Source organism: Hemicordylus capensis, chromosome 11 (genome assembly GCF_027244095.1).
Source record: "Hemicordylus capensis ecotype Gifberg chromosome 11, rHemCap1.1.pri, whole genome shotgun sequence".
Lineage (NCBI taxonomy): Eukaryota > Metazoa > Chordata > Lepidosauria > Squamata > Cordylidae > Hemicordylus > Hemicordylus capensis.
The window spans coordinates 6,444,805-6,468,311 of NC_069667.1; the positions used below are offsets into that span (position 1 = coordinate 6,444,805).

The 23,507-nt window shown below is 44.6% G+C and overlaps 2 protein-coding genes across 15 annotated transcripts in view; one reads left to right on the forward strand and one right to left on the reverse strand.

The window, feature by feature from the left end:
• Positions 1–5,680, forward strand: part of COL4A6 (collagen type IV alpha 6 chain) — a 213,516-nt gene extending 207,836 nt beyond the window's left edge. For all 4 annotated transcript variants that reach the window (XM_053273264.1, XM_053273265.1, XM_053273266.1 and 1 more), the window contains one exon: positions 108–5,680. In XM_053273264.1, the coding sequence (XP_053129239.1) occupies positions 108–368 (261 nt within the window). In that variant the 3' untranslated portion in view covers positions 369–5,680. The remainder of the gene's footprint in view (positions 1–107) is intronic.
• On the reverse strand, positions 5,057–23,428 carry ATG4A (autophagy related 4A cysteine peptidase). Of its 11 annotated transcripts, none has more exons than XM_053273279.1 (15): positions 23,410–23,428; positions 21,795–21,968; positions 19,921–20,000; positions 18,347–18,418; positions 17,464–17,535; positions 15,439–15,537; positions 13,660–13,761; positions 11,845–11,917; positions 10,564–10,643; positions 10,135–10,322; positions 9,950–10,028; positions 8,569–8,714; positions 7,515–7,571; positions 6,526–6,637; positions 5,057–6,037 (listed from the first exon to the last, which is right to left on the reverse strand). In XM_053273279.1, exons 6-15 carry the CDS (start codon positions 15,497–15,499, stop codon positions 5,973–5,975), a joined length of 963 nt encoding a protein of 320 aa, XP_053129254.1. In that variant the 5' UTR covers positions 15,500–15,537; positions 17,464–17,535; positions 18,347–18,418; positions 19,921–20,000; positions 21,795–21,968; positions 23,410–23,428; the 3' UTR covers positions 5,057–5,972. The 11 variants fall into 11 exon arrangements, with proteins under 11 accessions (XP_053129254.1, XP_053129251.1, XP_053129252.1 ...); XM_053273276.1 differs by having other exon boundaries at positions 18,347–18,421; XM_053273277.1 differs by lacking the exon at positions 19,921–20,000.
• Between the last annotated feature and the right edge of the window lie 79 nt (positions 23,429–23,507).

Here is a 23,507-nt window from a genome sequence, read left to right on the forward strand (position 1 = left end):
CTGTACAATTAATAGCTTCTTGTTCATGGAAATAAAGATACCTGTGGGCATTTCATCCAGCTGTATCACTGCCCTGGTAGCCATTTCAGCTGAATTTTTTGCTTTAGCACACTGCAGCCGGAGCCGAAGGCGGCGGCCAATCCCTGGTCTCCCCTGGATCTTGCCTGGAGGATTTCCGTGCCACCCCCTTCATCGAATGCAACGGGGCCCGGGGGACCTGCCACTACTTTGCCAACAAGTACAGCTTTTGGCTGACCACAGTGGAGCAGAGCCAGCAGTTTGTCGAGGCTCCCGTCTCGGAAACACTGAAAGCGGGACAGCTCCGGACACGGGTGGGCCGGTGCCAAGTTTGCATGAAGAACTTGTAGCAAGCACCCGAAGCAGTTGACAGCAGCAGCCAAGGGACTTGAGTTCAAAGGCCAAGACATGCACCCTCTTTTCCAGCCCAAGCACTGAGCGCCACTCAATTCCCCCCAGCTGCAGAAGGACAGATGGACACCCAAAGCCCCTCTGTTCACGGTGCTATCTTTCTCTCTTCTCCTTGTTTTTTATCTTCACGGCTACCTCAGAAGTCTCTCTCTCTACCCTCCTGGTTGCCACATCAGATTGGTCTGTCGTCTTGCCAACAACATCCCACACAGATTTGCATAGGAGACGTTGACTTCTGGATAAAGTTCTATTTTCAGTGCCTTGGCCATTCAGCACGGCTCCTTCTGCTACGGATTTAGACTTGCAAATAATTTCTGACACCTTTCTAGGCCATACAGAAATATGTTTCTTAGCCTTCCTGCATGGCCCTGCCTATTCTGGTCACTTTTAGCCAGTTGTATTGGGCCTATTTTAATTATTTCTTTTAGGTCAGAAGGAATCAACTTTCTAGAACTTCCATGCTTGATCTCCAGGAGGAAGTTCTTTCTCCATGCCACAGACAACCAGGCAAGTAGCTGTTTACAGACGCGGTTAAGAGTTTGTGCCAGATGTTCACACAGCATAGCACACTAGAAGTACTATGCACATCTGTTCTGCAGATATGGAATAAATGGGATTATGCAGGAGTTAGCCACGCTCCGCTGCCATTGTTTGATGAGCAAAGGTACTGTGCAATGAGAACATGTACCTGTTTCAGACACTATGGGGGGGAACTGTCGACAATCATAATCCACAAGCCCAGGGCTGGCCCAAGAATAAAGGCCTCTGTGAAGCTCTAGAAATACTAGCAAGACAGGTGGAAGCTCCTAACACAGATGGTACATCGAAAGCTTTTTGCTTCAGGGCTCAAAATTCAGTGCAGCTCAGTACCATGTGCGATAGGTATACAAGCTTGAGAGCAGTCACTGGACAGTAAAGACAAGGCAGCCTCAAGTCCTGAAAGGAAATCACTTTCCTCAAAGGAGCAAGAACAAATCATTGCACCTGAAATCCCAAGCGTAAATGGGGAATAATTGCCACCATCTGCAAGACAGACTCATAAACATTGAACATGGAGGGACTTCATTGTTAGGACACAATTGCACATTTGCCTGCATGGGTTCTTCACCCAGAACCTTTTGCATAGAGTGACAACAGATACATCTTTCCCCTGGTACTGTGTAACATTTATATGTATGTTGTTCAGAACACGCATTCAGCATCGGCTTGATATTCCATGTGATGTATCCAGGTAAGGAAACTGAACCAAAGATGCATCTTTCCCTACCTGCATTGCTTTTCTGAGTTCTCTGCCATGGATTTAGCAAGGATAGGACAGTCCCAACCTGTGTTCCCTATCTATAAAATTGGTATCTCCCCGCCCCCGGCACATGTGCCACATTTGAATGTTTGCTGGCATCATCCAGAATGTAGAGTGGTGGGAATATAGCTCAAAATGGCGTCTGGAGACGGGTAAGCATATTGGGCAATTGGGTAACTTTCCTCAAGGCCATCATGCCAAAGATAAAGTCAGTAAAAAGCCATTTGCAAATTCAAAGTGCTTCAGCAGTTGTACAGTTTCAAATTTCTGCTGAGGAGTGTAGGGAAGAGTGGAGGTGTGGGGGGCTAGGCTGCGTTGAGGTTCTAGCGTGCTCTAGAACATGAGGACATGTTCCATGTCCTGTTCCATGTGAACCAGGATGCTAGACTAGATGGGCCTTGGGCCTGATCCAGCCGGGCTGTTCTGACCTGCTCAAGAACACAAACCCAAGGCCCCTCTAGTCCAGCATCCTGGTTCACACAGATGCCTCCGGTTCTTCTTACCCTAACCGGCCATATGTGAATTTCATCAGTAAGACCTTAAGCTTGAATTTGAAGAGCCCATCTGTAAGTAGAACCCTGACTGTGGCCTTGGACTTGGCATCGTCTGGGGGTAGCAGAGAGGTAATACAGCAGGCAAACTGCAGAAGCCGCCTCCAGCAGTTTGAGGGGGCCCCACGATCTCTTGGGGTGCTTCTGGAATGTTTCTTAGATGCTTGGTCATATGATGCATACATGTGTCTTGAGCTGGAGGCTGAGACACGACTCCTTTTCTTATCAGCTTGTTTGGATTTCTGCCCGTGCATTCCTGTAGGCTGCCTTAGCTTGCTTTTCAAAGTTCGGTCATTTATTTACATATTGTCCTTGGGACAATCTCAGCCTCCGTGTTCCTTATTAGGGAAACTGGCAGTTCTTACTAGAGTAAGTAAAGCATCTTCTGAATGCTTAACATACTACAGGTGTGTTATATGTGGGAGCTGAGGTGTAATCTGGCACTGCCCTCAGCTGCTTGAGTTATCAGTTTTGCAGTCACTTTTGTTCTTGTTTTGCTTACATCCATGATCCAGGTTGGCCAGTGGTAGGCTGGGATCATGTGTGGATTATATTGATGGGAAACTGCCACTGGTCCATCTGACTGGGCACTGACTGGCAGCAGCTCTCTAGGATTTCAGGCAGGAGTCTCTCACTGTCCTACTTGGAGATGCTGCCAGGGATTGAACCTGAGAATATATGCATGAATGCTTAGGGGGAGCCCCGTCCCCAAAGGACAATATCTTATAGTGCTCACATCCAAATGAATATCAAGGGAGGAGGAGAGCTGGTCTTGTGGTAGCAAGCATGAATGGTCTCCTTTGCTGAGCAGGGTCCACCCTGGGTTGCCTTTGAATAGGAGATGACATGTGAGAGCACTGTAAGAGATTCCCCTCAAGGGATGGGGCTGCTCTGGAACATAGGGAGCTGCCATATACTGAGTCAGACCATTGGTCCACCTAGCGCAGTACTATCTACACAGACTGGCAGCAGGAATCTCTCTTAGCCCTATCTTGGAGATGCCAGAGAGGGAACTTGAAACCTTCTGCTCTTCCCAGAGTGGCTCCATCCCCTAAGGGGAATATCTTACAGTGCTCACACATCAAGTCTCCCATTCATATGCAACCAGGGCAGACCCTGCTTAGCTAAGGGAACGAGTTATGCTTGCTACCACAAGACCAGCTCTCCTCTCATGCTCTGGGGAGAGCATTCATGCTTGCTCCCACACCACCAGCTCTCCTCCCCATGGCAGAGGACTTCAGCATTTGTGATAGCTGTGTGCCTTAGACGAGCAGTGTTTTCTGGCCTTAAGCCACCGGGTTCTTTTCAGGTGGTTTCACAGTATGGTCCAGGCCTGTGTGAAGCCTTGAAAATACCTGCCAAGCAGCTGGAAGCTCCAAAGGCAGACACATAATATAGAGGAAGTTTAGCTTTACCAAATGAAAAGTGATACACTGGTCTCAAAATACAGTTCAGCTCAGTGCCATCTGCAACAGATGTACAAGCTTGAGCAAGCCTATTAGTTTAGGTGGACTCTGCTTCTGATGTGTTATAGAAGCCCTAACATAAAACCTTTTTATTTTCTGTTGTTCTGTAGAGCTTAAATACATCTTTTAGAAGTTTCATAACTTCCGACTCCTCTTCAGTTGCTTAATGAAATGCACTGCATTGTACCTAATGAGAAGCTATATATATTAATTATCTGCTTGTGCTCAAAGAATGCAACAGTAGCTGCCATTCACATGTTAATATTTTGCCATTGTTTTTCAGAGGTAGCCTTAAAATTGCTGGTGCTTAAGTAATTAATATAATACTAAATCATTTAGTTTCATTCTAGGGTAAGATTGAGTGGATGATGACTGAATCTCTTTTACTACTAAAAACTACACTTTTTTTTTTTTTTACTTCGGCCATTCAAAAAACAGCGACTGTTTTTGTAATGCACTGTTAAGCCCCTTTGGGGCACCGACTGTATTTTCCATTGTTGTTTTCTCTAAAAAGCCATAAAATACAAATACGCCAGTTTTGTGACTTATGTTCCCTCATGCAGCAAGGTTGCCAAAGCCTCATATTGTGTTGGTATACAGAGAAATTAGGAGTGAGTTTGAAAATACAAAGCTGGTTTTGGTGTAGGATGTGCTCCCCAGATCCTAAAAACCTCACGGAAGTAAGTAAACCCCACTGAATTCAGTAAGACTTCTGTCCAGGATGGCTTAAGATTGGAAGAGAGCCCTACTTACTCCACAGGGAAGGCACTGCCCCACATGTATTCACACAGATATGCAGGATTTTTTAAGAGAACCTTGGAGCACAAGTCCAGGAAGATGCTCACTGTACCAAGGGCACCATAGTTGCCTCCTAATAACCCCGTGGCTGTGGAATGGATTGGCAATGTTCAGGTAACCAGAAGGAGCTGCTGACCTAAATGGTGAAGTGGTGAGTGCTACTGACCATGGCGCCAAGGAGAGATGAATTTGCTTTGTGCTACAGAAGCAGCTTTTAATCTACTGAAAAAGGTCCAATGGACAAAGTAACCACTTTACTACCCTGTTTCCCCGAAAGTAAGACCTAGCAGTAATTTCTGATGTACCGCTAATTGCCCTAGTGCATTTTTGGGGGCTAAAATTAATATAAGACACTGTCTTATTTTCGGGGAAACACGGTAGGCTGCATGGCTATCAATGCAATAGCAAAAGATGGCCAGGAGTCATACAGTGAAGGCAGTAACTCTCAGACAGGCTGCTACCTTTGAGTGTTGGGCAGTTCTGCCAACTCACAAAATCTACCACACAGCCCATTAAATGTTTAAGAAATTTATTAGATGCACACGTAAAGTGCTCTTACAGGGGAAAAAACTAACTGTTTATATTTTAAAATAAATAAGATACAATGAAAAAAATTCTGCTTGAAAGTAACAGTTTTAATAATGATTTGAACTTAAGGTCAAGGTGAAATATGCCATAATGAGCATTATGGAGAAGGAGAGCAAGTACAGCCCCTCCCGCACCCCCCCCCCCTTTTCGGGGCCAGGGGAGAGAGAAAGAGGCTACTCAGGGGATTGGAGGTCTGCCCCCAAATCCCCTGCTCATGTATGTATCTCCTAGAAACAGGAGGACAACGACAACATTGCATCTATTAGACAGTTCCTTTTATAGAAACAATTTTGGGTTTGTTTGTTTTTTCAGAAGTGTGGTTGCAGAAACGATAAAATACTTAACAAAAACAATTGTTTGCTTTCCTGATTCAGTTGATCTTTTAAAACAAGACAATGATACTTAATTCCTACAATACTGTTCACGTGAAGGAACAAGAGGTAAACGCACTCTTACCTCAAAATCATGCTTCCAGCGTGAGCAGAACTATTGCATTATACTATGTGGAGCAATAAAAGCCATCCAGGGTTTTGACACCATCAAGGCAACTCCCAGTCTCTGTACTTCAATTTGCTCTCGTCTCAAAAAGTTCTCTCTTTTTCCAGACAAGATACATTCCAGGGGGAAACGACAACAAAAGAGCCATCTGCATCCAGACTCTGCTCTCTGCCCTTCTTGAGAAGGTCTTTTTGAACTGTCACCTCAGCTCCAGGCACGATTCCATTCTTGTGCTCTGTTCAGGGTTTGTGTGCAGGCACTTGGGGGGCAAGAAAGGCTGGGTGTTCTTAGTCACCGTCATATGCTACACATGGGCACACACAAGGTCCACCGAGGCTTCTTTCATACACTCAGGATCTCAAACTCTTCTTCCAGTTCAAATAGTTTATCAGTAGACTCAATGAGCTCTGAGGGGAAGGGAAATGAGATTTGTTCTCAAAGGCATACTGCTCTTGCTTTATTACAGGAAGAAATTCACACGTTTTATCCAAGCAAGTCTCCCTAAATTCAAGGAAATAAAAAATAACAGCTTTTGCTAAGTAGCAAAGTTACAGACGTTTGCTATTTATCAGGGTCAGTTAGATTTCCAAAGGGAAGAATATTTTTAAAAGATGTTTTCTTTTACCATATTTACTTGAATACAAGATGACTCTGAATCTAAGACAAGCCCTTAAAAAAAACCACAGGAGGTTAAATACAGGTTATGCCTATATTTACCGGAAAGCAAGAGGACTCTGAATGTAAGATGACCCCCTGATTTCTATCATCAAAGAACTTTGGGGGAAAAACTAGTCTTGGATTCAGGTAAATGCAGTACTAATGATTGCCATACAGTGGTGGCAGGTTTCACTTGCTGATCTGCACATCAAAGACCCGATTTAACCCAGTCTTGTACCTGCTCCAGTTGTTGTTACTTCTGGCTTTGTCGGAGGTATGAAAGGAGGCCAGTGGGGAGGGTGCTTTTGAACCAATTCAAACATGCGCAGACTCTGTTGCTTGTGTATCTCCTGGGGAAAACAATATTTTGTTTAAGTGTGCCTCAGAATAATGAGACCAAGGAAGTCTAGCTGAATGGTCAGAGTGATTATGAACTGCAAGTGCCCACACAGATTCTGCTCAGATGCCATGCACTCACCACCACACAGCCTGCAAAGTGCTCTAAAGAGACCAAGTAGTAACCACCTAGCCAATATTACTCATCCTCTGTTAGGATGAATTACAACACTTTACTCCAGATCTGGGAAGATCCTGCTCTCCTTCCTGAAAATGAAATCTTAATTCTGCACAGGTACAATTTCTTTGCCCAAGAAATGGGCAGCAGTGTGCAGAATTCAGTAGCTGTGAGGACTCCAGTCTTGTGGAGCCAGGATGCCATCTCAACTGAAATGGCTCCTGGTGGGATTTGAAGGGAGAACTGCACTTCACAGAATCAAGCCAACGCAACTTCCATGCTCAGTTCCTTGGGACGATAAAGAGATGCTGGCAAGAGAGGATGGGCCATAGCACATCTGTGTGTTCACACACATACTCCTGCTCTCTCTTTATGCACCAGATCAAACACACCTTGGCTTGTAGTCCAGAACAGGCCAGGGTACAGAAAACAGTGGCTCCACCAAGGCCACCTGTGAAGGTTTCTCCACACAGCAAGGCATTTGTGTGTGCTGGTTCACCAGGCACACTACTGCTCGTGGAAACAAGTGACTTTGTGTGGCAAGAGCCTCCATGGGAAGCAAAGCAGCCTCTCTACGGCTCTCTCATTTCTTTCACCCCACCCTTCAGCTAGTAATCCTAGAGATGTGTCTTTTAGGTTTAAATGAGCCTTTCATTTTACAACAAAGAGACCCATGCTTATGCCAATCACATTAAAAACCTCCTAATACTTACCTTTTGCACAAGGCTACACCAGTTATCAAAGTCCTTTTCTTCTTTACAAAAGAATCCCTGTAAATGTATAAGAATACTTAAGTGAAACACAGATCAAGAAAGTGACTAAATCAGAACACTAGTGGTCTGAATAATTATATCTTCCATCCAAATAATGACCTACACATAAACAAGCTAGATTATAGGGGAAAGGGTTCTCATCTAGCTTTCTCCCCAACATGCTGTTTTCCATGTGCAGGGAACATTTGTTCTAAGACGCATTCAGCTGTGTCCACCCCACCTGAAGTAGTTTAGCTGAAGATGCCGATTTACCACTCCAGGGAGAACGAAGAGGCCGATTTACCACTCCAGGGAGAACGAAGAGGCTCACACCAATACTTAGGGCTATGTTAATTACTATGGCAAATGTATTTCACATTACACCAAATGGGGGCATGGCTGCTGTATAATTAGCAGACTCCACACGTTTCCCGTTTCCTGTGGCTGGCTCCTCAAAATAGTTCTATAGCCAAGAACCTGGTGAAAGAGCTGATCTTGTGGTAGTAAATATGAATTGTCCCCTTTTGCTAAGCAGGGTCCACCCTAGTTTGCATTCGAATGGGGAACTATATGTGAGCACTGTAAGATATTCCCTTTAGGGGATGAGGCCGCTCTGGAAAGAGCATCTGCATGCGGAAGGTTCCAAGTTCCCTCCCTGGAAGCATCTCCAGATAGGGCTGAGAAACTCCTGCCTGTAACCTTGGAGAAGCCACTGCCAATCTGTGTAGACAATAGTGAGCTAGATGGACCAACGGTCTGACTCAGTAGAAAGCAGCTGCCTATGTTCCTATTCCTCTGCTGCAGGACAGAATAAGAATGACAAGTAGCTGACTGGTACCAAGAAAGCAGAGCAGATGTCCTGACTCCATTGTGGCAGCTTTCATGGAGGGGATTACAGAGGTTCTGCCTTTGAGAGTGTAGGGAAGGCAAAAGAGCACCAAAAGGGTGCTGCAAGGTTTGAGAAACCATGGTGCTCTTTAACCCATACCCTCAAGCATCGCTTCCTAACACCTACCAATGCTACGGAGGGATCAAGATTCAAGATCTTCATCCGATGGGGTGCTTGCTGGCAATGGAAGCTATGGTCATCTATTGTGCCATTTTCTTCATAGTCTACAAAAACTTGGGTGGTGTGAGGGTCCAAATAGATCAGCTCATTTCCTGTGTAAGTAAACAGAGTAATTTGTGAAAAGTAGTAGGACTGGAAGCCATTCAGTTTTGAATGTATATCTATATCTATATCTACAGCCTCCAACACCTGAGGTTTGACAACAGGTACCCTGCGACCACCATCAAGCAGTCTTGGGTAACCTCTTGGCTTTGGACTACAACTCTCATCATTCCCCAGCCACAATGGTCAAAGGCTAGGGATGATGAGAGTTGTAGTCCAAGAACAAGTTACCCAAGACTGCCACTTAGATCTATCCATTCTGCATACTTTGAGATCCCACACAGGAAGAGAGTGTTGCTTGTGGCAAGCTTTGCTGCTAATTCATGGAACATTAAAATATGTTGTGGGCCATTTTGCCTCCCCTTTGATCTGCTTGCCTTGGCCTGGTAGTGCTTAGGGGCCAAACCAAAGATCCCCTTAAATGCATCATTAACAGACCCACATGCTGAAGAAACCAGTTTTATTTAAGAAAAGGCAGCCACAAGGGGGGTGAGCTAGCCAAATCAAGACCACCGGAGGAGGGGCAAGTTCTTTCCCGTCTCACTGTTTCTGCTAAAAATTATTCCCACCCCAAGTTGCTACGTGCCACCAAATAGGGTATCTGCAGCAAATTTTCAGCCATCAAGGTTCCCTCAGGAAGCAAGTCCCAGGCCTCTAGCTCACGCAAACCTCCTTCTCATCCCACTCATTTTACAGCAAAGCAAACAAGTGAAGGAAGACAGCTTGCAATAATTAAATCCTTTTTAAAAGACAGATTAACCTCTCAGGAGATTAGCCTCTCAGGACAAGGGAAGTTTCCATCATTTAAGCCACCATTGGATCTCTCATTTGGATGTGTCCCACAGTGGAGAGAGAACAAAGAGGGGTGCTTGTAAGCTAGATGCTCAGAAGATGCTCTTCTGAGGAACAATTCTGGAGAGGTGCAAATCAGGCTGATGGCCATCATTTCACAGGCAAAAGCTTGGTTTAAAAATCCACCACTCTGTACATTAGTTCAAGAGCTGTCCTTATTCACATTAGCCCAAATAGCTAGCAGATATGGGATACCATCACCATCTTGATCTTTTCTGAGGCCGGACATTCATTCTGCTTTTGAACAAAGACTGTAGATCATCTCCTCAGTACCCTCCCATTCCCTGCTGCCTTTTTCAGCCACAATCACACCCAGCACATTCTTCTAAGTAGGGATATATTTAAGGTTGCCCTCCTATTACTGCTTCCTTACCTAAAAATCCTATAAAGTAGTAGGCATTGTTTGGCTTTCCTCCTAAAGCTCCTAAAGACTGTGGCATCTTAAAACACTCCTACAGAGCCAAAAGAAGAAGAAAGGCATTTTAGTTGCTATAAACGTTTCTGACGCACAGCTATTGTTTGAGCACCTTAGCTACATACAGCCTATGAGAACTGTACCTTGAAAGCATCGACATAGACTGGATTGATGTGGTTTATCCCCAAGCGAAGAGGTACAATCAAAAGCAGAGGCTTCCAGCCACAACAGAACCCTGCTGGGTTCCTGTTTCGGCTAAGCATGTTCCTGTGCGGCAGTGAAGTGCAGTGGGCACCAGGACAGTTCTGGGAAGGAAACCGGCACATTTTCTCTGGGGAATAAGAGACAAGGAAATCTGTATGTTGATTCACTAGGACACTGACCTCTCATCAGAACAGCCCTGCTGGATCAGGTCCAAGGCCTATCTAGTCCAGCCTCCTGTTTCACACAATGGCCCACCAGATGCCTCCGAGAAGCCCACAGGCAAGAGCATGCCCTCTCTCCTACTGCTAGTCCCCTAAAACTCAAGGCCTGGGCAAGATCAGAAGCTCTGAGAAGTCACAGTAACTTACTGATATCTTCAATAACCACTGTATTGTCCATAGACACGTAAACAGCCAAGGAATTCCATTCATCAAATAGCGCAAGTTTCCTTAACAAAATTAAAAGTTATCAGTCAAAATGTTGGTATCACTCAAGAGGTCAACTACTTTACCTTCAATAAAACTCTCTAACAAACTTACATTAAAAAGCTACTGCAGCTTTTAGGAAAGGGTTTTATTTTATAACTGCGTAACAGAAGCTGGAAATGGTAAAAATGCTGAAGTAGGAGAATGGGTGTTCTCTTTTGTATCTGTTTTCTGCCTGAATGTTTGCCACATACGACCATTTATCCAGCTCACTTTTAAGACATCATTCTTATTTTTATGGTTTACGAACATGCACAAGGTTACACACACAAAAGGGAACTGGACTTCTTGGTTTTAAGTTTGGCTCAAACCATAGATACAGTCCAAGACAATGATCTTCACTCTTTTTCAAATAGGGACCACTTTGGCAAAACACCTTCAATGGGAGAGCATTTCCCACTGTGCTGACCTCCACACAGTGCTGTGCTTTTCTCAGAGCTGGGCAGGTCCTTAAGAGATGGAGCCCTCTCTTAAGAGCTCTCAGGGGAAAGTGCTGGGAAGGACGACACTTCCCAGCACTCCGTAAATACCTTCCAAGATGGTGTGGTGGCTCGAGAAGGCTCCATTTCCTTTAATGGCGCCCCACTGGCACTGGGCAAAGTATTGAACACAATGTGTGAGTCGGGTTTATCTCTGGCTACATTCAGGAGAGTGTTGCATTTCCTTGTGGCATACAGCTTGCTTCGCCAGTCTGAGTCATCTGCATCAGTTTACTAAACTATTGCTCAGATCGTGGGGGCTGAGAGAGCCTGTTCACTTTGGATCTCTGCCCTGTGCAATGGTTGGGATGTCAGAACTGGACAGGGGAGACCTGGGTTCAAATCCCTACTCAGCCATGTAGCTGACCGAGTGGCCTTCAGCAGTCAATCTCTCTCAGCCTATCTAGGAGAACTGCTGCGAGAATTTTATTTTTTTTTAACTCCATGTACATTACTTTGAGCTCCTAGGAGGAAAGGTATGAGACAAGCATCATTCTAAGCAACCTGTAGGGAGAAGCTTCATGGAATGAAAAGGGGCCTGTGTGTGCACCTCAGCCCTGAGGGAAGGGGGCTTGGACAATGTCTTTCTATCCCTTCCAGCCACATGACTCTGCAAAGTCTTTTTATGAAACATGAGCAAGATGTAAACCTCCCATAGACTGCAACAGCCACACTCACGGCTTACTTGAGCACTTGGGCCACAGTATTTGGTCCAAACCATTCCCCAACAGACTTCCCTTCACCAACACCCATCTGTGCTGTGTGGATGAGAAACGGAAACAGACACAAAAAAGAACAAGCGTGTCAGGAAAACAGCAGGTTTCAAATGGCACATTCTGATTGCATCGTTACAGAGCTTCTCAAACCATTCAAAATTCAGTATGCCCCTGGTAATGGATTAAATAAGGCAGTTTTCTCCCCCGTTGGGTCAATATTTCGTTTTGTCTGCGCAACAGCCAGACCACAGGCATTCCTGTGTAGATTGTAAGTGCCAGAGGAATCAATGGGGCACCCATCTTTTAGACCCAAAGTTCTTTTTCCTGGCAGCTGGCATATGCAGATGGTGCAGTTTTTCCCTATGGGTGTGGGTTTTGCTTTTTAATATACAGGTGGCCCTCATTATTCACGGCGGTTATGTTCTGGCCTACAACTGCAGATAACAAAACCACAGATAATGAAACCTCAAGTCAATGGGAATTGGGGAGTTAAGTTCCAGAGCCAAGGAAAGTGATGGGAAAATCACTGAAGAGACAGGGTAAACGCAGAAATAAGGATGGGGCATAGCACAGCACCTTGGCCACTCCGGTTCTCCTGCTCTCCCATTCCTCCAGCAATGCCCCCCAGCTTCTCCAGTAATCATGACGTTTCCTCACCCTACTGTTGAAGTCCAGCACTTAGCAGCACAAGCCCCTTGGCCTGATTGGGTAGTAAGCTGGCCAAGGAGGAAGGAACAAAAATTAAATCCAGTTCAAGCAAACACACACAGAGGAGTGTTTGAGAATCAAGGACCGAGAGGAGAATCAATTTTCAATTGCTAATTAAAATCCATTTTTATTTTAAAAATTTTAATTGCCATTTAAATGACATACAGTACTGTAATTGTCAAAATTATTTTTTAATTTCAAATTTTAATTAAAAACAAAATTTCATCAATATTAACGTGATAATTAGCATCTTATGAGCGTAGCACAACGCTGCAAGAGGTTCCAGAAAATGGCTCCACGAAGCTCCACAGGAATGGCTACAAAAAGGCTCCAAAAGCTCTAGAGCCATGACTCCCCCAAGGACCTGCCAAATGCTACCCAAAATGCCTTTTAGAAGCTCCAAATACTCTACACACACATGCAGACCAAGCACTCCAAAATTCTCTCACAACCCATGAGCACATGCAGCAAGAGCACAGCCATGTAAAGGCAGAACTATGCTGCTGCCGAATCCTGCAGATATGCAAAGCTGCATACCATGGATAATGAGGTTGGGTGTATACTGCCCGACCGCAGATACACGAAACCGTGAGTGCCAAAACTGCAGAAAGCCACCTGTACTACACATGTTTTTGATTTGGGATTATCAAGGATTTTGTTAGATTTTGTGTTGCTTTTAAGAGCTTTATGTCAACCCTCCCCAATGCTTACTTCCATAGAAAGGTGGCATACATTTTTTTCAAATTAAGAACTGAAAGTGGTTTGCCATCTTCAATCCCCACTGCAAACCTAACCCCTTTGTGTCTCATATTTGGGAAAGTTTCTTCTTTTACTTGGGGGGTCGCATTATGACTCGGAACCTCCACTTTAAGCTACACCCTAATTGGCTAATTATTTCTATATTCACACACATTCAAAAAGGTATAACTCATTTCCTTTCACACACAACAGCTTTTGACAAAGATTTACAAAGTTTTTATGAAGTCTGATAACACGTTCTATTCTATAAATGAATGTTTAAGTGAAATAGCAGTGAAATAGCAGCAATTGGGTGGCCTATGAAAACCTGCTCTTACCCATCTGGTGGATGGAATAACAGCAATCTTTTCTGTCTAAGAAGCAGTGCAAGATTTTGTGATATTCTTCTGGCTGTTTTTCATGTTCCTTCCAATGCCAATCTTGGAGAAAAAATTGAGACACAACATCTTGGATATCTCTTTTCCCCACAAAATGAAACAAATAAAACTGAAAGCAACAGCCCATAGTTCCAGCCAACAACTGAATCCCACAGATGGGTACACAATATATTCATAACAACAGGCAATGTGTTTACACCTTTGGTTCTGATATCTGCTCTACTAACAACACTCATCATGCATTAATACCCACTGAGGCTGGGTATTTATTTGAAATATTTATATCCAGCCCCTCCAATACACTGCTGCTAGGAGGGGCCATGCTAAAAAGAAAATCAAGATGGTGGACCCAAGCAATCCAAGTTCTGCTCCAAGAAACCCTAAATTCTATGAATTTGCATTTGTGTGCCGAAATTTCTAGACTCAGTCCTCGGCATCTCCAATTATAAAGTCTCAGATGATAGGGCTACAAAAGACCTTTGAATGAGACCCTGGAGAGCTACTGCCAGCCAGAGTAGACCATACTGGGCTAGGTGAAAGTGTGGTAAAATTATTATTATTATTATTATTTATTATTATTATTAATTCAATTTACTAGCCACCCTAAAGTGGCTCAGGGAAATTTACAATACAATCAAGCACACACAATAAAACAGAATTGAAAAAAACACATTTAAACCAGATTAAAACTCATTAAAATTAAAACTAGGTATCACTAAAAGCCAGGCTAAAAAGGTGGGTCTTTAAGGTTCTCCTGAAGGCCTCCAAGGAAAATAATCTTCTTATATCCACGTGGAGCGCGTTCCACAACCTAGGAGCGACAACTGAGAAGGCCTGATCCCAGGTTACCACCAAATGAACCGCTGGCACCCAAAGACAGACCCCTCCTGGTGATCTTAATGAGCAGTGGGGATCTTGTCAAGAAGGCCTGCTCAACGTAGCCCCCTAGCTGTTTTTGAATTACAACTCCCATAATCCACAGCTACAGTGGCCAATAGCTAGGGATGATGGGAATTGTAGGCCAACATCTGCAGGAGGGCCAGAGTTGAGCAGCCCTGTTGTAGAGAAAGGCAGTCTCCCAGGCAACCCAGACCTAAGTCATTCAGGGCTTTAAAGGTAATAACCAGCATTTTGTACCCTGCCCAGAAACATACCAGCAGCCAATGCAACTGATTAAGAATAGACATAATGTGATCTCTCCAAATCTGCATGAAAGAAAAATATGCCTTAGCTTCTCAAGCTCTCAGCAGTGTATAACTGGAAGAACAGAAAACCAGGCCTTTTTCTAGAGCAGGGTTTCTCAACCTGTGGGTCCCCAGATGTTATTGGACTTCAGCTCCCATAATCCCCTGCCCCAGTGGCCTTTGGTTGGGAATTATGGGAGTTGAAGTCCAATTACATCTGGGGACCCACACGTTGAGAATCCCTGTTCTAGAGGATGTTCAGGTAACTCTGAAGAGTGCACAGAGAACTGGACCTGCTTTGTAGCTCTATGCTGTATGGAAGGGCCAAAGACCATCCCAGACTGAAGCCTGCAACCACCTGTATCAAGGGAATCTGAACATGCAGGGAGACTATTCAATTCCAAAATCAACACCAAGAGGCTACATCTCAAAGCTCCTTATGTTCTCTTTCTCAACACCGTCTTCCTATATTTGATTGTGACTTCCAAAACGCACAGGTTTTTCAAATTTACTTGCAAAAGAAGAGTGCACTCACCTCTCCCCAGGTGTCGGCAGATCAGAGCCTGGGCTAACATCATCTGGCCACATCGCAGCATGCAGCCCCAGCCAGCATCTGAGGAAGGGCCTGTACCACCTGAGGTCAAGAATTGTCAGAATTAGGAGCTTGAAAAAAATTAAAATAACCAGAAACCCCAGGTGTCCAGTTGTACTAGATCAAGATTTCTATGGCCAATTTTAAAGGAAAAGACTTAACTGCCAACCTAGAGGCTGGCTGGAACAGAACTTTAGGCCAGATTTTGCTACTGGCATAATTCTTAGCATGATGAGAAGGCAACAGAAGGAGACAGAGTGAAGCTTATTCACAAATGAGAATAAACAAGCTTTCACCTAAGCTCTGCACCACGGACAAGATTCTGCAGCAAAGCCCTATCAAAGGCTGCATATTGTGTGTTGGTTGATTTCAGTAATTCTAGCTACCTTAAGTGGCACAGCGGAGAAATGTTTGACTAACAAGCAGAAGGTTGCTGGTTTAAATCCCTGCTGGTATGTTTCCCAGACTATGGGAAACACCTATATCTGGCAGCAGCAATATAGGAAGATGCTGAAAGGCATCATCATATACTGCGTGGGAGGTGGCAATGGTAAACCCCTCCTACCAAAGAAAACAACAGGGCTCTGTGGGCGCCAGGAGTCGAAATTGACTTGACAGCACACTTTACTTTATATCTATGTAAGCTTTGCTGGTCAATGACCGAATAAACTTATAACTAACAAAATCTATGTAAGAAGCCTACAAACCCACACACCACTTGGTAACATAAAAGCAGAGAAGCCTCCTGAGCATTAGGGATGTGCACAGAACCGGCTGGCCCTGTTGTTTTCTAGCTCGGTCCAGCACTCTAGCTGTTGTTTTCTAGCTCGGTCCAGCACTCTGGTGAACGCTGGTGGTTGTTTTCTAGCACTCTAGCTGTTGTTTTCTAGCTGTTGTTTTCTAGCTCGGTCCAGCACTCTGGTGAACCCCCTCGAGTTTGTTTCAGTTCAAGGGGGTTTGCGAATGTTTAAAGTCTTTTTTTAAAAGTGTGTTTTTACCTTTGCAGCCCTGCTCAGGGTTCCTGGAGGTGGGGGTGTCCGTGGGGGTCCAGCCGCCCCCCGGCGGCCTTCTATATGCCCCCCAAGAGCCAGTTCGGCCGGCTCTGCACCAGTTTGGGTGGTTATTGGCTGGTTTTTGGCCTTCTCCTGGCGGGGCAGTGGCCATGCTGGGGGCTGGGCACCTGTGCAATAGGCCTCTGTGTAGAGGCAGGCACCCAGCCCAGCTTCTGCATAGAGGCATACTGCGCAGGCGCTCAGCCTCCAACATGGCCGCCACCCCACCGGGAGAAGGCCGAAAACTGGCCAAAGAACGCCCAAATGGGCACAGAGCTGGCTGAACTGGTTCTTGGGGGCCATATAGAAGGTTGGCGGGGGGAGGAGGGATCCCCGCAGACCTGCCGCCATCTCTAGGAACCCCACGGAGGGCTGCAAATGAAAAAAAAAATAAGACTTTAAATGTTCGCAAACCCACTGAACTGTCGGGGGGGGGTCTGTCCGAGATTGGACGAGGGGGGCTCGGTTCGACCTTGAACAGGTTCAGGGTCGAACCTGTTTGCACATCCCTACTGAGCATAAGGAGTGGGGATGAAGATCAGAGCTCCTTTGAAAGCAAAATGACAGTTCAGATGGCTCTGAGAGAGGGAGGCCAATACAGTCCTGACATCATTCCCCTTGGGCTATGAAATACAACTGACAGGGGGAAAGTCCAGCACCCATACTAAACCAGGTGATTGCTACAACATCATATCTTATTGTTAGGCTACTGTTCTGTATTAACTCCACAGCAATTGCCGCCTACCCCAGATAAGTGGATACACCATTGACTTTTACAGCACACCTACTAGGTGATCAAAGGCTGCAAGAGCTCTTTTTCCGGATTAATTGTTCATTCCTGTAAATAGCTCGTGCTTCCAAGAACATAATCTAACACAACAAAGAGGGGTGGGGGGATCTCAAGAAGCATACCTACCAATTGGGGAAAATTTCCTTCTATAGGTGAACCAAAGACGAGCACTTATATCCAAAAGAAGCTTGGATTTCTCTAGAATAATAAAAGTAGTATTAAAATGGGAAGTTCCAGGTGCAAAATAATCCATGTGATAACACTTCTGCCTGAATGTTTGCTCTCTCGCCCAGCATGCTACTGCATCACTGAACATTCATAAATTAAAGCGGGAGCCAGGATCTGAGTAGCTTCCAGTCATCCCTTTGGCAAATGATCTGCCCTTCTCAAACAATCCCTCTTTTTGCCCAAGGAGCAACTGATGTACCTAGTGCATCTGTCTTGAACACTGGCTGCAGAAGTGAAGCACTCTCGACCTAGAAGTTCAATGACTGAATCCTCCATTGTTTTATAAGCCCAAGAGCATCTCAGTGGAAAAGTTCACATGGAGAGGCTCTTTAACTTTCCTCCTCTAATCTGCTTTCAGCTTAAATACACCCTCTCCGGCTGCTTCTTTAACAGGAGAAGGGCAGAAGAGCCAAGGTAATATTCCCACTCAGGAGGGTAAACACCATCCTCTCAGCAGGACACTCCTAAAAATAAAGCCACCCTTGCTTATTCTCCAGCCTCCTGATTACCAGAAATAACTTGTGCTATGGCATGTCAGAAGCCCAATGGAAATGTACCCCACGTAATGACAGCCTTCTATCCAACATCAGTACACTGCCTGTTGGCCAACAGCACTAGCATGCTTAGTGCTGCATATGGTAGATCTGGTTTTTTAAGGATTTCTTCTTTCTAGACAGACCAACGTAATGGGACACAATACAAATCAGAGACTTGAGACAAGTAAATGACCATCTATAAAAGCTTTGTAGGCCTTAGAAATTCATTTTAATTCCATGCCTACCTGTTTTCAGGTGGTGCTGCCTCCCCAAGATCCATGCTGGCTCATCCGTTTCAGGAAATTCTTCTAGATACTCTGCTAAAATAATGATTAGGTGTTTATGCTTTTCTAGAACTGGACAAGCACTCAGAATATATATTCTCTCCTAGGTCTCCCCCTGTGAAATTTTTATCTGACTGGTATTGTATCTCCTGGGTTCTCTTACCATAATGTCATACTTCATCTCACCTTTTAGGTACTGGAATTCATACCTCTTACTTTTAGCTAGATGGTGGCCTTTGCCATTTTTGTTTCAACATTGTAGCCAACAGTGAAACCAGATCCATGTGGCAAGGACCAAGAATTAATTATCACCATCTGTGACCTGCAAAATTATTATTTTAAGGAAAAAACAGGAGAGCCAAGGCTGCAATTTGATGCCCATTTACTTGGAAGATCGTCCCACTTAACTCAGTGGATCTTACATGCATAGCAAGCATGCAAAGGACTACAATAAAACAAGACTGTCTCAGTGTCCAATCTTCCTCCACCTTTCTTGCTACAGAAAGATGCTTGCAATCGGTATTGTGGGAACTTGAGCATCCCTTTAATCTTAATAGTTATAATTGATCATATCACCAATGGGCAATGCACAAAGATTTTGGTACCCAAGTGCCAAAACAACTATTGTTCATGCCCCAACAACTATTTACAGCCAGGACCAAAAGAAAAAGAGTGTTCACCTATGCAAATAGTGTTCCAGTTAATTCAGTCACAAGTAGAGACAGGCAAAGGTATAAGTCTTTGCTTTTCAGTGCCAAGCCAATTGCTCAGCTCTTATATGATGTCCAAGTTTAATATTTATTTATTTATTTAACATATTTTTATACCACCCAAAACTTACATCTCCTAATCTAATCAAGTTAAGATTAGGAGTTTAAACTAAAGTTCAGTTAGGCTTCCCGAGGATAATTTTTGGTGCTCCTAATTGTGTGGCAGCCGCAGTCCTACACTTACAGGCAGGCTTGGACTCCACCACTGAAATTCTGGCTTTGGATAACATTCTGACTCTTTTATTAGGCTAGGGGGTTTTTTAGATCTGCATGCTAGTTCATAGATGAGGTAGCTTTATTTTTTTTTAAAGCCACCTTTCAGGGTTATCACCATTGTTGTTCCTCTCATATAGACACCACAAGGCTATATCCTGTATTGCTCAGTGTGTTATTTCAGCATCATGCACCCTTGCGTTTCAGTTTGTATCTTACTTCACTTTCAAGCCAAACACCTTCAGCATTTAAGTATTCTTAAGTATTAGAAGGCATTTACCCCTACATGTTTGTGTGTGTTACCTTCAGCTTTGCTAGATTTTTAAAATGGTGATTCTCCTTATAGAGCAACTGGCCTTATCCAAACTCAGCACAGCATCCCTTCAGTGGCTGTTGCTGGTGTCTATCTTATGTTTCTTTTTAGATTGTGAGCCCTCTGGGGACAGGGGAAGATTCTTATTTATTTTTATTTCTCTATGTAAACCGCTTTGGGAACTTTTGTTGAAAAGTTGTATACAAGTAGTAGACTGGAAATTCAAAGGGACACCTTACTCTGAAAGACTTTGCTTTGGGACTCAGGACATTGAAATATGAAGTGATATGCTGCTTTTCTGTGGTTTTTTCACAGGTGTCTGAAAAAGGCAAACCAATTGACTGTCATGTATCCCAAAAAGTCATCTTATTGCTCTTATATCTTATCTCCTCTAAGATAACAAATCTATCAGAGATTCGAGCTAAATCTCTAAATAAACAAATAAATAAATGATTCCTGTTAATAACTATTTGAGAAAAACAAGCCAAAATTATAAGGGATAAAATTAATCATTCTGGATATTTGGTATATACAGTATCAATTTTGCCTGTTTTACACATGCTTAGTGACATGTTTATTATACAGGAGTTCATGTTATGCACTGTTTTGTAATGTCAGTTAGACCTATTAAATGGATTTTCTTCCAAAAACATAGTCTGAAGAAAGTTCTCTATTTAGCAACAAAGCTCTCATTAAAAAAAAAAAAGATGAAAAAAATCATTTTTTTCCTTCTTGCTAAGCATAGTCTATGACATAGTCTAAGCAAAATGCTAAGCATTTTGTGTGTGTTTTTTTTAAAGGAAGGCATTTGCCACCAAAAATATCTGTAAAAGTGACCTTTAAAATCTTGCAGCATAGGTCTGTTCTGAAATTATCTGCCTTGCAGTCCTGCTGCCACTTACTCCACCTTTTAACTTAGGCAACTCTGAGAAACTGGTTTTAGAAATTATATGCACAAGCTCAAACTAGCACAGCACTTTAAGGAACAGACTACATTCTTTATTCCTGCACCGGGTGATCATCAACATCATAACATCATTGCTAGCAAATACTAGAACCCAGAAGTGGAAACTGATTATGACTCTACATATTACTTGCGCAAACTACTGAATGCCAAACTACACTGAAAAGTGAAGAAATGTTTATTGACGAAGGTTCCCACTTTTGAAATACTGCTAAATCAAACTTAATTTCACCTTTGTAATTAAAATCGTTTAAATAAATGCCAGAATGCTCCATCCGATTAAAAGCTGAAGTGGAGCTAGATGAGAAGCTGAGTCTGACTTTATGCAGGCCTCATATCTTTCATTTTAAGCACATTCCTTTGCTAAACCTCATCTGATGAAACATAGTGCTTCTTCCACCAAAAGATGATTGGGATGGGGGGAGGGGCTGCAAAGCCCAGTTCGGCTCTCAATGATGCCTGTGGGGAAAATTCTCATATTTTTGAAACTCCCAAGGGAAGATTCTCTTTCTATCAAGCGATGGGAAGTTGAGATGAAAGTAGTCTTTCAGAATATTTAGTTTCTTAATATACAATTATTTCATCCAGTCGGAAATCTCAAGCTTCAAATGATTTTTTATTATAAAAAAGGAATGTGGTATAGAGCTTGGATTTAATAAACTGAGCTTTTTGGTGGAAAGACAGCATGCAAATGAAGTACATTAACCAAACAAACAAAACCTAACTAGTTCATTTTAACACTGGTATGCTTGTCTAAAACATGTGTCTGTGCTGAAGACCACAGTTCAAAGTAATCACACAACCTGGACCCTGAAGTCATGGATGAACTACCCCTTTGACATTTCCCCCAGTAAAAGTACCCACATCACACCCTTCACCAACACTGCCTGAGACCATTTCCTTTTCAATTAAAGAGGTGTATTCAAACTACTTAGGCTTAAAAAAATACCCTCTGTAGTGTTTACTATAAAATGTATTGTCTGAAACTTAGGAAGAAACTCAGAAATTTTCTTAATTCAGATTTCACTAAAAAAAGCACCTTCTTTCATCATCATCAAAATAAATAAATAAATAAAATCATCATCAACAGTCTTTGGCTTCATTCATTTCTAGTCCCTGGTCCCCAGAGAGACAAGGTACTTATATTACCTTAACAATTCCCAAGCCTCAGGGGTGTCTATCCTATTGGATGTTTCTTTGTGGTTACTATGGTGCTAAGAATAATTTGCACTCTGCATCCACAGGCAAAATCCAGTGATTGCTTAACTGGAACATGGAGCCCTAGAACTACAGCTTCCTGCAGAAGAAGCAACACCAAGGGAACTGGAAACCAAAAAAAGGGGGGGGGGCAGTGAAATTTCAAGAAGATGCTGCAAGTAACACTTTTAAAATTGAAAAATACATTTTGGTGTATCACAGGGCTGCACAACTTCAGCCATCCAGCTGTTGTTGCACTACAACTCCCATCACCCCCAGCCACAGTGGCCAGTAGACAGGGATTGATGGGAGCTGTCGGCCAACATCTGCAAGAGGACCAAAGCTGTGCACCCCTGATGTGCTGCTTTCTTCATGAGCAAATATTTTCTCTTTCTATTCCGCTTGTTACCGTCAAAGCTTGAGACCAGCATGTTCTGAATAAATGACTTTGTAAGCAGCGAAACAGAAAGAAGGAGGTAAGGAAAAAAGAAGGTGGCCAGAGAGTCCTAGATTAGACTAGGACCAGGGAGACCCGAGTTCAAATCCCTATTCAGCCATGGGACTCACTGGGTGACTCTGGGCCACTCAGCCAGTGGTCCCTCTAATTTCTTTCATCTCTGTGAGGAATGAGTTTTGTTCTGGGCGGCAGTATCAAGGCAGTGTGTGCGTACATGCAATCAGAGTGGGGCCTTCCTGATTCAACCTGAGCGGGATCTCAAATTAACTAAGTGCACACCAAAAACATGTGAGCGTGCACGCATCTGCGCACGCCTTAAGAGGGCACACTGCACTCCGCCGAACCTACCTCACAGGGTTGTTGTGAGGATAAAAACCACCATGGGCTACTTGGAGGGAGAGCGGGATATTAATGTGAAATAAATTTAAAGAACTCAGTAAGACTGAAGAGAGTGTCCCCCGTCCCCACTTTTAACACTCCTTCACCTCTCCAGGGAGATCAAGAAGACACAACGGCAGGCGGGCGGTGTCTGGGGAAGCAGCAGCAGCACCCGCGGAGACCCGCTTCTGGGGACAAGACCGGCTCAGGGACAGGAATGAATGTGTGTGTGGGGGGGGGGGAGATTTGTGCCAGCCCTTATTAAGCCTCGAGACCACCTTGGCATCAGCAGCAAGCCACGGGAGGCCGGCGGGCCCCACTTTCCCGGCGGAGGAGGAAGAAGGCGGCTCCCTCCCCGTTACTGTGAGGAGGGACAGCCAGCCAGCGGGGGGGGGGGGGGCGACTTCCTCGGCCTCCCGACTGCGGGGAGAGGCTTCGCGCTCGTCGGAGCGGGCGGGACGCCCCAGGGAGCTTTAGGCTGGACGTGCATGGGGAGACTCGCGGGGGGGCATCTCCTCCCCCATCTGGCCCCCCACGACCGCCTCTCCAGGCCCCCCCTCGGCTCCCCCCCCCAGGCGCGCCGCCCCGGGCACCCCCCTCGGGCCCCCTCACCAGACTCCATCCTCCTCTTCCTCCCGTCAGCACCATCCTCGTCGCCTGCCCCGCCGCCGCCGCCGCCTCCTTCCCCACCCCCCCCCCGGCTCTGCCCCCCGCCCCGCGGCTCCTCCTCACAGAAAACAACACGACAGCGACGACGGCCGCCCTAGAGCATCCCGGGAGCTGTAGTCCATGCCGCCCGACCGCAGGGTGAGCGGCCATTTCCCCACCCC